General features: G+C 37.1%; 1 protein-coding gene across 5 annotated transcripts in view; it reads left to right on the top strand.

The window, feature by feature from the left end:
- Positions 1 to 16,080, top strand: part of PDE7B (phosphodiesterase 7B) — a 290,852-nt gene that overhangs the window by 239,969 nt on the left and 34,803 nt on the right. For 4 of the 5 annotated variants that reach the window (XM_032484995.1, XM_032484997.1, XM_032484996.1 and 1 more), the window contains 4 exons: positions 8,714 to 8,865; positions 10,884 to 10,947; positions 12,877 to 12,972; positions 15,889 to 15,989. In XM_032484995.1, coding sequence (XP_032340886.1) covers positions 8,714 to 8,865; positions 10,884 to 10,947; positions 12,877 to 12,972; positions 15,889 to 15,989 — 413 coding nt within the window. Of the gene's footprint in view, positions 1 to 8,434; positions 8,581 to 8,713; positions 8,866 to 10,883; positions 10,948 to 12,876; positions 12,973 to 15,888; positions 15,990 to 16,080 lie in introns of those variants that run through there. The other variant, XM_032484998.1, reaches the window with a different exon arrangement.

Genomic DNA, 16,080 nt, shown 5'->3' on the forward strand with positions numbered 1-16,080 from the left:
GAGTTCATTCCATTCTATGACTCATATCAGCCATATTGGTTTTCTCTTCCCTGTCAAGAACATAAAAGAGAAATGGCAATTTTAAAAAAATAAACATGCCAAAAAGTAGAACTAGAGAAACAATTTAACCTGCTTTAAAGAAGCCTTCCTCCACCTCCTCCCACTCCGTGGCAGTGTTGAAGCAAAGCTCTTCTTCCAGTGACAGCCATCAAGAAGTCGTGAGTATTCATTGTACATCCAAGAGCTAATGACGTGGGGCTTTAATACATCTCTATTCAAGATCTAAGTTTGCAGAACTTAAAATAACTTCTCAGCTCCTTTTAATTCAAATTGATTTCCCAACTTCAAGTTCAGTTTTAAGGAAATGGTGAATTTTCTTTTGGTTTGGGTTTTTTTTCCCTCTTATTTTTTTCCTTCCTTTTTTTAACCGTTTTTGTTATTGTTGCTAATGTTACATGGTATGTGTTTTTATTTGTTTTTTGAAATTGCGACTTATTTTCCTACTTTTCTATTAAAGACCCTGGAAAATGCCCTAGATGCTAAGGAATTTAATTTATATTTTTATCTCAATCCGATTTTTATCTCTGGATCTCATAGGTCATTTGTACTCCCTTTGTCTTAAACGTATTGTTCACCCATATATGGTGACATATATGCGAGAATAGTCTCCATTCTTGATGTTTCAGGCCAAGTAATATCCTTGGTTGTTGCCAGCTTCTGTGCACCATTTTCTTACTGCTGGTAAGATGTACAGGAAAAATAAACAAATATGATCATTTATGACCACTGAAGATTTTTGACTATCTGTGGGATAGACACAGTATTTTCTTTTCTCTTTTTTAATATTTAATACCCCCTTCACCCACTTCTCTCACACCATCCCCCACCTCTGGCAACCAACAATCTGTTCTCTGTATCTATGAGCTTGATATTTTTTAGATTCCACATATAGGCGAGATTATACGGTATTTGTCTTTCTCTGACTGACTTATTTCACTTAGCATAATACCCTCAAGGTCCATCCTTGCTGTCGCAAATGGCAAGATTCCATTCTTTTTTACCATCATTGTACTTTTATTTTTTAAAGGAACCTTTATACAGTTTTCCACAGGGGCTGCACTAACTACATTCCCACCAACAGTGCACAAGGATTCCCTTTCTCCACATCTTTGCCAACACTTGTGATTTCTTGTCTTTTTGATAGTAGCCATTCTAACAGGCGTGAGGTGATATCTCATTGTGGTTTTGATTTGCATTTTCCTGATGATTAATGATGTTAAACATCTTTTTATGTGCCTGTTAGCCATCTGTATGTCTTCTTTGAAAAAATGTCTATTCAGATCTTCTGCTCATTTTTTTAATTGAATTGTTTGAGTTTTTTGCTATTATTTTGTATATTTATATATCTTTAATCTTTATGTATTTTGGATACTAACCCCTTACCAGATATATGATTTGCAAATATTTTCTCTTAATCAGTTGGTTGCCTTCTCATCTTGTTGATTATTTCCTTTGCCTTTAGTATGACATAGTTCCACCTGTTTATTTTTGCTTTGTTGCCTTTGCTTTTGGTGTCAAATTCAGAAAATCATCGCTAAGACCTACGTCAGGGAGCTTACTGCCTATGTTTTCTTCTAGGAGTTTCACGGTTTCAGGTCTTACATTCAGATCTTTAATTCATTTTGAGTTAATTTTTGTGTATGGTGTAAGAATAGTGATCAAGTTTCATTCTTTTGCAAATGACTGTCCAGTTTTCCTAACACCACTTACTGAAGAGAATCTTTTCATCATTGTATAGTCTTGGTTCCTTTGTTATAAATTAATTGACCATCTATGCATGGGTTTATTTCTAAGTTCTCTATTCTGTTCCATTGATCTCTTTGTCTGTTTTTATGCCAATACCATACCATTTAACTACTACAACTTCATGAAATAGTTTGAAATCAGGGAATGCGATGCCTCCAGCTTTGTTTTTTCTCAAAGTTGCTTTGGCTATCCGGGGTCTTTTGTGGTTCTGTACAAATTTTAGGATTGTTTGTTCTACTTCTGTGAAGGATGTCATTGTAATTTTGAAAGGAATTGCACTGAATCTGTAGAATGCTTTGGGTAGTATAGAAATTTTGACAATATTAATTCTTCCAATCAATGAGCACAGAATATCCTTCCATTTACTTGTGCCTTCTTCAGTTTCTTTCATTAATGTCTTGTTTACAGTATACAAATCTTTCACCTCCTTGGTTAAATTTATTCCTCAGCATTTTATTCTTTTTAATGCAATTGTACATGGGATTGTTTTAATTTCTTACCCTGACTGTTTGTTATTAGTGTATCAAAATGCAACAGATTTTTGTGTGTTGATTTTTTTTATCTTGCAAATTTACTGAAGTCAATTATTCTAAAAGTTTTTTGATGGAGTCTTTAGGGCTTACTATATATAATGTCATATATCAATATCATATTATCATTTCTATATTTCAAAGGCTTTTGGCAGTTTGTTTTTTTATGAATAAATTGAGATTTTAATGTCTGCAGATGCTAAACTGTAAAAGGTGGGATTTGACTTAAGTCATTACAGCCAAGTCTGAATTATGAATTATGAAATTTGCTGAAAGATTAGGCAATGGAATATTCTGGAGCACCATTTTATAACTGTTCCAAATGCAAAAATGTGGACCCATAGCCCATAAAACAACAAAATCCAAACCAAAAACACCATCAGGATAACTGAATGCTTTTAAATAATGATTTTTTAAATTATATAAAGATATTAAGTAAACCTAGTATTTTACTATTAGACACATTGTTAAGATTCTCTAAATTTTTGCAGGCTGATTTTAGCTGAGCTGTCTGTAAAATTTAGCTTAGCTAATCATTTAAACCTCTGTCCAGAAATGCCTATCATTATACCCCTAATAATCAAAGCAAAAATATGTAGTTATTCACAGAAAGTTCTTGTGGAAACAAATGTGTCAGGTCTTATCCAATAATTGTATAACTCATTTCAACACTTCAAAAAGCAATAGCTAGGATTATTATACAGCATGGTGATTTTTCTCACAGGTTGTTCTTTATATGGATTTTTTTTCTCTCAACTGTATCTTCACTTTATATCCTAATTTTCCATTGTCTCACACAGCACAGTGTTCCCTAAATGACAGTTGATAAATAAGTTATTAATATTGTTTTAAATAAATTTGTTTTCTTGCATTATTGAATGCTCTTCTTCAGAGAGCTACTTGTGGATTTTTTTTTCATTTAGCTTTATGGATGTCCTAACATAAGAAAATTAAGCCCTATTGTTTTCATAAATAGTCATCTAGCATCACTTCTGAATTATTTTCCTATGCATTAAAGAATAATCCAGATAGCAGTGCTAAATAGCATAGTTATGACTTGGTATTTTAGAAAAATATTGGCCACCAATGAATACTGCAACTTCGCAGACATCATCTGCACATCTCAGACAATACACTTGAAATTGTACAAATAAAGAATGCACATCATTATAGCCAATTGGTTCCAAAACTTCAGACCTCTCACAGTGAAAAACATTGTATGCTACACTCTTTTAACCTACAGGCTACCGTAAAAAAATTAACTATGAGAAAGTGTTATTGTCTAGATTTATTTTAATACAGATTTTTTTTTGTATTATCTGAGCTTGTGCTGCAAAGATATGACAGGACTAGAAGTAGGGTGAGGGGAATGAGGCACTGACCTCAGGCTCAAAATTTTGGAGGGTACCAAATAACTCAGTAATTAAGATATATCATTTTAACGTAATATTTTTAAAATAAAAATTAAGGGCAAAAATATCAAAAATTGAAATAAAAATGGAAAGAGATCTACATCCTGTCACATTGATAGACTATCATCTGTTTGACTACAGGGTGAAAAAAAAAAGTAGGGAAAGAGTCTTGCTATCTTCTTCTTTGGTTTAAGGAAAAAATGGATCTAAACTTAATATCTCCAGCTTATAGCATCATTAGATTAGCAATATTTTAGTCAAAATGCTCATTTTAGTGTCTAGAAACCATTATTTCTTATCATCTATATTTATTGTATGTAACAAGTGTCATTATCTTAACTATTAATCTGCTTAAAGTATTTTAGCACCTGGAAAGTTGAATGGAAGTTTACAAAGGAATAATTCATAATTTCAACTTTCTATGTTTGTGATTTATTTCCATAATTCAGGCTTAAGTTGTTTGCTTCCGATTCTGTGATGCAGATGCAGGCATGCTCTCAGCTCCTAGGAGATTTTCTTTCAGTATTTTAGAATGGGGGACTTTTCATAGAATATGAAAAAAGGAATAGATCGTTGTGTAGATATTTTCTTTTAGGCTTCTGCATAACACAGGGATAATTAATTTCATTTATTTATTGATACCCTTGATTTTACTCTGATATTTCTGATACCCTTGGTACAGAAATATCACATTTCTCTCCTCCCCTATGAAGCAAGACTCTTAAAGTCTTGAATATACTTTATGTTGTTGCCTCAGATTTCTCCCTTCCCATTCTCTCTCTTCTTGGACTCTTTATGATAAAATAACTTCAGATTTACTAGAAATTTTGCAAGAATATGACAAAGAGCATCCATACACCCTTTACCTAGATGCACTAATTATTGTACTTTGCCCAATTTGCCTTACTGCTGCTTCCTTTGTAACCACTTGAGAATTTGTTGTACACATCATGCCCCTTTATCCCTAAATACTTCAGCATGTGTTTTCTAAGAACAAGGAATTCTTTCCTGTAACCACAGTTCAACTGTCAAATTCAAGACATTCATAGAGAGAATATTATTATCTCATATATAAGTCTGTATCCAAATTTTACAAGTTATCCTACCAATGTCATTGATGGAAATTTTTTTCTAACCTAGGATCCAGTTCAGAGTCACACATTGCATTTAGCGCACTGTATCTGGTACCCATTATTAGGAAGCAATACCTGAGGTTCTCTTTGTCTTTTATGACTGACATTTTTTAAGAGTACCAGCCAGTTGTTTTGTAGAGGACACTTCGACTTGGGTTGCTCTGATGTTTACTCCTTTGGGGGGTCGGATGTGCACCGGGGGCAGGAACACTGCCTAGGTGATGTTGTGTCCTCAGTGCATTACATCAGAAGGAGTATGATGTCAGATTCTCCCATTACCGGTGATGTTAACTTTGAGTGGTAGTGAAGATGGTGCCCCCTCTCCATTTGTCCACTAAAAACCTGTCCATTATTTTCTTTCCAATTAATAAGTCACCTGTGAAGAGATATGTGATTATCCTGGTTTTTTTTGAACTTTCACTAACCAATTTTATTATCTATTAATGATTTTGGCCTGAAGCAGTTATTTCTAAAAAGGTTGCAAAACAGCAATTTTCTAACTCTTTATTATTTCTTCTACCTTATTGGCCAGTACTTGCTACAAGGAAGAGCTTTCCCTTATTTATTTACTCACTTGCTTGCTTACGATCAGTATGGACTGATGGAGTCTCCTTTCAGTCAATGACTTACAGTCCACTCTTCCATTATTCATGTTGAGTTTCATTTTCCCCATATTTGCTCGGAGGGACCCCCTTCACATTGTCTCCTCTGTCATTTTTGCATAAGCCCATCATTTTTTGAGCTCTCCCTTATTTTCTGGCATCATAAGAAGCTATAGTTCATCTCATACTTAGACTCAGCCACTTCACCAAGGTTATCTGGTTCCTTTTCGTGATAAATTGTATTTAAATAACAAAATTTGAGTGCTAGGTGTGCCTGATGCTACTGGGTGTTTTTGCTTCTAAGCATACAATAAAATGTGCTCTTTTAAGTACATAGTTCAATGAATCTTGACAGGTTTATATACCCATGGTCAATTCCCAGTCTTCATTGTACTTGATACATTAGCAGCATTTGATACTAAGGATCACACCTTCCTCCCTACATATGGTCTTCACTAGGCTTCCAGGAAATGATGCTCCCTTGGTTTTTTTCCTACATCCCCACAGGATACTCCTTCTCAACCCCTTTGATTCTCTCTTCCCTATAGCCCTTTAAAGTTGAAGTACTCCAGAACTCAGACTCTGGTGATTTTCTCATCTGTATCTACGCTCACTCCCTAGGTTAATCTCATCTGACAGCTCCCAGGTTTTTATCTCTAACTCAGTCTTCTCCCATAAGCCCTGGATTTTATATCTGCTTATTTCTACTTGACACCTTCACCTGAATTTCCAATTGAGTTTCCATCCAAATTCAACATGTACAAAGCTGACATCTACCCGACACCCGCCCGACCTGTAATCTCCCCCATCTCAAGTGATAGCAGCTCCATTCTTTCAGTTATTCAGGCCAAAACCATGGAGGTACTCAAAATATAGTCAGAATCCCTTCACTTCTGCTCCTATCGTCTAACCAGCCATTATCTCTTGCCTAGATTATTTCAATAGCCTCATAATGAGTCTCGCTGCATCAACTCACAGACATAGGAAACAAACTTATGGTTACGGGGGTGGGAGGGAGGGGTAGGAAGGGATAAATTGGGAGTTCAAGATTTGCAAATACTAACTCCTATATATAAAATAGATAAATAACAAATTTCTTCTGCGTAGCACTGGGAACTGTATTCAGTATATTGTAGTAACCTATAATGAAAAAGAACATGAAAACAAATATATGTATGTATATGTATGACTGAAACATTATGCTGTACACCAGAAATTGACACATTATAACCAACTACACTTCAATTTAAAAAAAACTCTCACTTCATTGAAGCTTGCTGCTGTTTGCTTCTGTTCTCAACACAGAAGTCATGGTGACCCTTTTTAACTAAATGCGACCATATTACTCATGCTCTGAAAGCTCTGCAGTGGTTCCACATTTCACTGAGAGTAGCGCCCATGCTGTGACAGTGGTGTACAAGGCATAATTTTCATGCCCTCCCCCTACGTTGCTCTATGACCTCATCTCTTACTCCTCCCTTTTTCTCTCTTCCCCATCCACACTGAACTGCTGCTCATTCCACATGCCAGCAAGCCAGGCACCCTTCCACGCTAGGGTTATTCCAGCTGGTCCTTCTGTAAGAACAGCATTTCCCCACATATCTGCTTGGCCAGCCCCTTCATCTCCAAGTTCTGAACGAATTGTAATCTCTAATGACGCAAACCCTGACTATCCCAACACAGAACTCCTGATCCCTCGTTCGCGGCTCTCCTTTTCTCCCCCATTGCATTTACCAGCTTCTCACACAGTTTTATACATTACTTCCTTTTTTATGTCTACTATTTATTGCCTATCTCTCTGTACTAGAGTGCAAGCTTCCCGAGGACAGGGATCTTTGCTCTGCTCACCGGAGGATCTAGAATGAAGGATCTCACCAAGCATCTAGAACAGTGTCTGTGCCTTAGTAACACTCAAAACTTTTTTTTAAACGAATGAACCACTTTACCCCATGCTTTGATTTGATAAACTGCTATAAATGAGTAGCGACCCACCAGTAGAAGTGAGCCCACATATACCATTTTTAGTATTGCTGTGTGCGTTAGCACCCAACTTCGATTGTATTCCTCTTATCTCTTCCTTATCTCCTTTTTATTTACATCTTTCCACACATGAAATCTAGAACCACTTTAAAATAAAAAGAATTTTAAATCAGGTAGCATTTCCAGAAAACAGTGGGTTTTGCCTGCCCTGAATTAAGCCTTTGCATGCATAATGTAACCTAAGTTAACTGATTTTGGTCATTCCCTGCCTTCGGGGAGTGCCGCGTTGCTAAGGAGGCCCTTGCTCATTGATTCTTCTGCTTCTAGTATCCATGGTGATTTTTATTTCTATAGAAGAAAAACAGACATGGGAGGAAGCACGAGAGAAACCAAAATTTCTTTGTGTATGAACTGTATGTTTTCCTACTAGGACTGTTCAACTGACTCCAGATCCAGAATTGGCAACAAACGTCACTTATGTGGCCGAGTGATTCGTAGAATTTCAGCTGAGATAAGACATACCTTGACAGACATTCATGTGCTTGGGGTATTTCTGGACAATGACCATGACGTCAACAGTCAAGTTTTGAAAGGCACATGTGAAGGGAGTATTAAAATATCTCTACTGACAGGATCAGATTTTTATGGCCACCAGTAAGAGAGAATGTACTCCATTAGAAAATAAACACCCTCTCTGCTTCATGTCACGGGAATCTAGGTCACTTTTGTGCTGAGATCTTTAATTCCTTTGCCACTGATGTTCCTGGGACATTAGGAAACATTTCCTCATGTCTAAGCTAGTGCGTTCTCAACTCTTCTAATTCAGGTGAAGGATTTCATCAGACTAGAGAGAGTGTAGGATGAGAAACTAGTCTAAATCTGGGAACCTCAGTTCCAGGATAGCAGGAAAAAAGCATGACTGTGCCTTTAAATGCATGCAGAAGTATGTGCATTCACTCACTAATCTTACCAACATCATTAATAAGAAAATGAAATTCTTAACACACATTTCATGTCTTCCAAAATTACATTCAGAAATATCTCAACTTCTTAATGAATGTAATATATAAGAAATATTATCTTTGTTCTAGAAGAATTTCAAATGCAGAGTTAAATGGTCTGTATTTAAGAAAGCATTGAGAGCATCTTTTAAATTTCTCTTCTTTATAATACACCATATTTTTACATAGTGGTGAAAAATGGGGCTTTTTATTAAATATGTAACTTCTGAATTTGATTACTTTCCACAGATACAACACACTCAGGGGAAATTGGCACCAAGAAAAAGGTGAAAAGACTGTTAAGCTTTCAACGATATTTCCATGCATCAAGGCTGCTTCGTGGAATTATACCCCAAGCCCCTCTCCACCTGCTGGATGAAGACTACCTTGGACAAGCAAGGGTGAGCTAGCTATCCCTCCGTCACCTCACCAGGCCACTGGCTGAGAGCATGTGTCCCCCTACATGTGTCCACTGATAGCACCCGGGTTTGAGTCCTACTTCTGCCACTGAGGAGCTCTGTGGCTCTGGCTAGTTACTCAACACATCTGGACTTTTTCATTACATATAAAATGAAATCAATAGAAACACCCACCTCATAAGGGTAGTGTAAGGATTAGATCAGATAAAGCCTGTTTACATGCTTAATATACTCATGCCTAGCGCATGTGAGCTATTTTCATTTTCATAAATGTGCAAAACATATTTGCACAACACCAAGTAAAACAAAATTTTAGGCTGGTCAATTATGAATGAAAATAATAAATACTAAATTGTTTAACCCATTGAATTATCTCACCATAATAGCTATGCTGAAATTAACCCAGTAATTACCAACTCTTCATTCTACTTTAGGCAGTCAGTACAGTGCATTGTCTTTTTTATAATTTTTAATTCATTCAAATAATTGTTTACTAATTTTACGATTATTGTTGCAACGCCTTGATCCTACAGAGGGTAGAAACTCTAATGTATGACAATCTAAAAAAACTTCACAGGTTCTCTCTAGCCCAAACTCCCAAAGGAATTTAAATTTCAGGAATAAACCACCTTGGTTTAAACAGAAGTCAAAGTAATACTATAGTTCAGATGATAAGTGATATTATGCTATCTATAGACTATTCAGAAATATATTGTAATGGTATATACTATTAAGAAACGAGCAGCAAGGAATGTCAGAAGAACTAAGAACCCAACATTAGGTCTGCAAAAAGAAAACAAACATCACTCCTTCTAACAACCCAGGGCCTGGGGTGGAGTGAACGTTTGCCGGTTAGTTGCTGGTTGTTTGTCTCATTTGGCAGAGGAGAGCAAGGCTAGGCCCCCAGCACCGAAGCACCCGTGACAGAGCTCTCCCAGGGGTGCCTCCCCCCTCAGCAGCCGCCTCTCAGGAAAGACAACACTGAGACACAGAAAGAACCGCAGGCCAGAAGTCAGGATAACAGCCATCAGGTTTGGGCTCTGCCTTTAGAATTGTGTGACTTGGATAAAATGCTCACTCAAATTAGACCTCACCAAAAACCTACTATCCCTTTACTTTAATGATGCAGTTGTGAAGGTCGTTGTTTTCACGATGAGGCCTTTGGATTTTGTTGTAAGGCATAGGGAGGCCATTCAAGGGCAGGTGGAGGAGAGCGAGCCGGTCCTTCCAGAAGCAGTGCCTGTGAGAAGACGGGAAAGCACAGTCCTGGGAGCCATAGGGAGGGTAGAATCAGCCCTGCAACCTGGTGCCTGAGCGTGAACACCATCTAATTCTAAGCACAGGGTATTTTTAAAGAGGAAAATAGGACAGTGCGCCTACATTGGACGGTAGGTCTTTAAACACCCAAGATTTTCAATTGCCCACCCCTCAGTTTCCTGTCTGTTCAGGTGTTTAATTTCATGTGTAGTCCACGCCGAGCAGAGCAGTGTGCTCATCAGTCATCTGGATATCATCTGTTTCAAGTTTGCTATAAACTTCCTCCCTTAAACATATAGTAGTTTGTGATAAAACTTACAAGTCTACGGTTTTAACAGATATCCATCACATGTGCTGACTACGTACAAGCACCATTCTAAGCACTTTACATATATGACTTCATTTAATCTTCACCACGACCTTCTGAGGGAATAGTATTATCAGCCACGTTTTTCAAATGAGGAAACGGAGGTAACAGAGAGGTTAAGGAACTTGTCCAAGGTACCACAGCCAATAAGAGATGCAGCCATGGGGGATGTGGCAGTCTGATTCTGGAACCCGTCCCTTTAACACTTGTTATTAGCACGTGGCATGAGATTTGTTTTACTACAAGCCAGTAGTACATAGATAGTAGTATCCTAATATTTTCAATTTTTTAATTGTTTAATTCACTGTGTCTCAAAGTAAATGTTTGAGTCTCCAGTATGATTCATGTGAGCACTGGCTTTTGTTTGCCTTTTCAGCATATGCTCTCCAAAGTGGGAACGTGGGATTTTGACATTTTCCTGTTTGATCGCTTGACAAATGGTAAGTCACCCAAAAGAATTCTCACTAAAATACATAACCATAAAGTGAGATTAATTTTGTGAAAAACAAAATTTATTTTTAAACACTCTTCTTTTTTTCTTTCTTTCCCCACTTTTGTAAATCTATAGCCACTTCAAGAAGGACCAGGGCAAGGGAATATTAGTTCAGAGGAAGAAGAAAGGTTGAATTTGGACTTAGAATTCTTAAAACAATTTTCTTCTGGCTTTGATGATTGCAGAGGAATTTGAAAACCACAGATTAGATTCTTTCCTTGCATAATATTTTGGCCACATGCAAAAGGAGGGAGTTCATTGTTATTCGATGAAGACTAGACACATAAGGGGACATCTTGATCAGTCCTGACTTACCGGGCTGGTGGTTGTGCACTTATGTTAAGCGAGCGAGTCTGCCCCTTTGCAGGTATTGTTCAGACATGTTTGGCATCATCAGAAGAAAACAGTTGCTGAGGACAGAGTATAAATGCGTAGGCTGCAGCTGAAGGGAAAAGGAGACATTCTTACTGCTTCCATGTTTTAAATTTTTGTGCCTATGGAGTCTTCCCTTAAGAAAATAATAAAGTCCTATTATGTTTTCATTGCCCTTTAAACAAATGCTAACAATAGAGAACCAACGAAAGTCATCACATTTATTGGTGACCTTCATATGTCCAACCCTCTACCAGACTTGTGTTTTAAGTCATTACAGACAGTTTTCTCACCATCCTGTCACTTGACGAACAAAACAGTGGAGCAAGATACCACCTAAGGCCATAAAACTGAGCTTTACACTGTGGGAAGCTAACTAGACCATATAGGGATGTAGCTCATAGTCTTGTATTTCACTTCGCTCAAATCAATTGGGAGATGGTACCAGTAAGTGAAATTAACCGTGAACAAAAGAATCTGTTCAATGGTATTTGTTAAAAAGAGAGTGTAATCACAACTCTCATAAAAATATGAAATGAGCACATCAATGATTTTGTTTAACTCAATTAATTAGAAATCCAGTAAAATGCTACAGCTAGTTCAAAGGAAAATTCAAAGAACCACACATATATGAGCAGTAATAAATACTGAAATGAATTTGAAAGTAGCTGGGAAACTTGGAGGGGGAAATCAATTGTATTTCCACTTGACTAATTTCATTTGCATATATATGGACAAGAATCATCTGCAATGATAACAGTTATCTACAATTTTGATTGTTGTGAAATAGCTCAACGATGATGAAAGCTGCAGAAAAATACAATCAGGTACCCTGTAAGAGTGTTCTTAGGCAACACCTGGTTTTCCATTTAAGACATCCAGTCATCTTCTTGGTCCATTTCAAAGTCTTTCATAAACTCTATAATGCTTTTAAAATTCAAAATCATTATTCTTTACTGAACAATATTTTTTGAATGCTTATAAGTTATTGTAGCTTCAATTTTGCATCTCTGCTGGCTTGAGTGATAAGATTTCTCATCTTGGGTGATTTTCCAAAGGAAGAATAGGCAATATGGTGGCTTAGGTACCCCTGTAAATGTGTAAGAGTCAGTTGGAAGCAACTTAAGACACATTTCAAGTGACCATTAAACTGTGTCTTTAAAAAATACCCATACAAACACACACGCACGCGTGCACACACACGCATGTGTGTGTGTGAAGTGTCCCCGATGCTGCAATAGGCAGAGTCCTTCTAACCCTTAATGTTTTCATTGCCTTTGGTCTAGGGAGAAGGTCTGAGCTAATTTTACTTGTACAATAAGAGAAACCTTAAAACCAGATCATAGTAATAATATCCCTTTTACTGGAATAATTTCAAATCTCTGTGGGAAAAGAAACAATCCTATCCAAGAACTTTCACTATAGAAACTTTGAATCCTATTGTCAGTCTTGATATTTAAATGGTGATGAAAATGAATTAAAACAAGTGACTGTTTTACTATAGGAAACAGTCTGGTAACACTGCTGTGCCACCTCTTCAACACCCATGGACTCATTCACCATTTCAAGTTAGACATGGTGACCTTACACAGGTTTTTAGGTAAGTCTTTTTTTCGTATTTCTACCCTCTTCCCCATGGCAGTCTATGATATTCTTTCATGTAAAGTGGCAAGAACTATAGCAAGGTGAGGAAGACCTCAAATTCTTAAATTATCTCATTTTAATTTTAAAATAAATTTTACTTACTTAAATCACTGAAAAATTTGTTTAGTTGATTAGTTATGTTTAAAACAGATAAAGGCTATGTAAAGACAACCATTAAGAGCAGATAGCTGTCAAAGAAGTTACCGATCTGCTCACATATTAACAAAACCCCAGCAAAGTACTCCTCAAATAATGCCACTCTGGGTATGAATTGCTGAAATAGTCAATAGGGTTTTTTTTTAATAATAAGAACTACCATGTATGTAGTACCCGCTGTAGGCAGAGTGCTTTGGGTATGTTATTTCTAACAGTTTCAACAACCCTGCAAGTTGAGCATTATTATTACCATTTGGACCACAATTAAGGAGATGTACAAAGAGGTTTTATAAGTTGCTCAAGGTCAACAACTTGTAATTGGCAGAGCCTCAGTCTAAGCCCAGATCTGTCTGATTTGAAAGCCCACCATGTTTCCACTCAATGCCACCATCAGTCTTCATCAAAAAGCAGCCCCAGTTCTCATTTGACTTAATGCATATTCTTATTTATCTTCCAGTAAATTATCTAGGGCACATTTTTAATCACCAAATAACTTTCCTCTGCCTGTTAGCATGTTTCTGGCTTCTTTGACTTGCCACATGGCAGTGCTTTGAATATGGAAGCTGACTGGATACATCAAGAGTAAAATAACAGTGACAGTGTAGCAGCAGCAGCAGCAGCAACAACCAGGCTTACATGGTGTTTACATAGAACTCTTCTAAGAACTTGCACGTATTAACACATTTAACCCTTACAGCATCCCTTTGAGACCACAGCTATTGTTATCTTCATTTTTTTATTAAAGTATAGTCAGTTACAATGTGTCAATTTCTGGTGTACAGCGCAATGTTCCAGTCATGCATATACATACATATATTCATTTTATTTTTATATATAGTAGCTAGCATTTGCAAATCTCAAACTCCCAAATTTATCCCTTCCCACCCCATTTCCCCCGGTAACCACAAGATTGTTTACTATGTCTGCAAGTCTGTTTTGTAGATGAATTCATTAGTGTCGTCTTTTTCTTTTTTTAGATTCCACATATGTGTGATATCATATGGTATTTTTCTTTCTCTTTCTGGCTTACTTCACTTAGAATGATGATCCCTAGGTCCATCCATGTTGCTGCAAATGGCAGCAACATCTTATTCTTTTCTATTCTTTTTCATGGCTGAGTAGTTTTCCATTGTATAAATATACCACAACTTTATCCATTTATCTGTCGATGGACACTTAGGTTGCTTCCATGTCTTGGCTATTGTATATTGTGCTGCTATGAACACTGGGGGTGCATGTATCTTTTTGAATCCCATTTTATAGAGAAGGAAACTTTTGGTGAAGTAATTTGCCCAATACAGATACATAACAGAGCCAGGATTTACATATAATTGTCAAATTAATCTGCTGGACAATAGGTACACACGGCACAACAGAAATATTTGAAACCAGTAAGAGTGTGGCTCGTTCCAGAAACACAAATAACCTTCAGCTAATTGTGTTTGGATTAATTGAGCAAAAAAATGACTATGAATAGAGCCAAATAGTTTTGATTTGTCTAAAGAGGGAGAATGCAGATACTTTGGATGTGTGTACTTGTGGAAAAGGGGAAAGATCTGATGACAGAAATAACACTGGAATCCAGAGCCAAATTCATAGCATGGGCTGAGTGACTATGGCCACACTTGAAAATCAGGACATTTTATACGCACTGAGTATATTGCATCCTGGGCATTGCCTTGGTTATTAGCTGCAGCTGGCTAGTGGCTTCTAGCAAACCCAAATTGCCTTGCTTATTGTCTCTGGTTCCAAGGGCACTCTGGTCCTTAGATTGGAAGGGCATGAAAAATTATCATTTAACCTGAATAAGGTCGAAATAATTCAAGGATCCTTCAGTTGGCTCAATGAATTTCTGCCTGAAGAATCCCCAGATTTTCTTTAGTTAGTATTTGTTATTTAAATGATAAAACATCTTTGGATGAGAGTAGTCTGCTGCCCCTAGGGCTCTTTAAAAGAAAACCTCTTTTGGAGGTTTCCAAATGAACTTTGGAGGTTCCAAATGAACTTAGTTACAAAACAGAGACAGACTCACAATAGAAAACAAACTTATGGTTACCAGAGGGGAAAGGGAGGGGGGGAGGGATAAATTGGGAGCTCGAGATTTGCGGATCCTAACTACTGTATATAAAATAGATTAACAACAAGGTCCTACTGTATAGCATAGAGAACTATATTCAATGTTTTGTAATAGCCTATAATGGAAAAGAATATAAAAAGAAATATATATACATATATATATAATCTGTATAACTGAATCACTATGCCATACACCAGAAATTAACACATCGTAAATTGACTATACTTCAATTGAAAAAAAGGAAACCTCTTTTATGTCACATCATTCATAAATGGCAGCAAACAAATAACTAAACTATAGTGGGAAATAAAGTTGTCCTTTTCCTACATATTTATTTTTCCAGTGAATGAGAGCCTTCATGACTGCCAGAAAGGAGTGATTTAAGAAGGTGGTGAGAATCCCAGGGGCCTCACAAATCCTTTTAGCCTTTCTTCCCTCTGCCCTCCCTCCTCCTCTCCGCTAAAATCAACCCACTAGCACTGCCAAGCTGGCAAACCATCTTCATTTTTAAAGCATCCCCAAGCTGCACATTTTGGAGACGCTGCTATTTTTAAGCAAAAGGGAACCCTCAATAAGTCTGAGCTAGTATGTCCTTCCTGTTTTGTTTTTAGCTGACTGAACTGTCTGTTTACCTTCCAGTCATGGTTCAAGAAGATTACCACAGCCAAAACCCGTATCACAATGCGGTTCACGCGGCCGACGTCACCCAGGCCATGCACTGCTACCTAAAGGAGCCAAAGGTAAAGCAAGACCCGCTGCCTCCGCAGCCATCTGGAAATGCCACGTGAGCTACCTGCCAGGTCCCAAATCAGCCAGCATATCAGAGTAGCT

The sequence above is a fragment of the Camelus ferus genome, chromosome 8, assembly GCF_009834535.1.
Source record: "Camelus ferus isolate YT-003-E chromosome 8, BCGSAC_Cfer_1.0, whole genome shotgun sequence".
NCBI lineage: Eukaryota > Metazoa > Chordata > Mammalia > Artiodactyla > Camelidae > Camelus > Camelus ferus.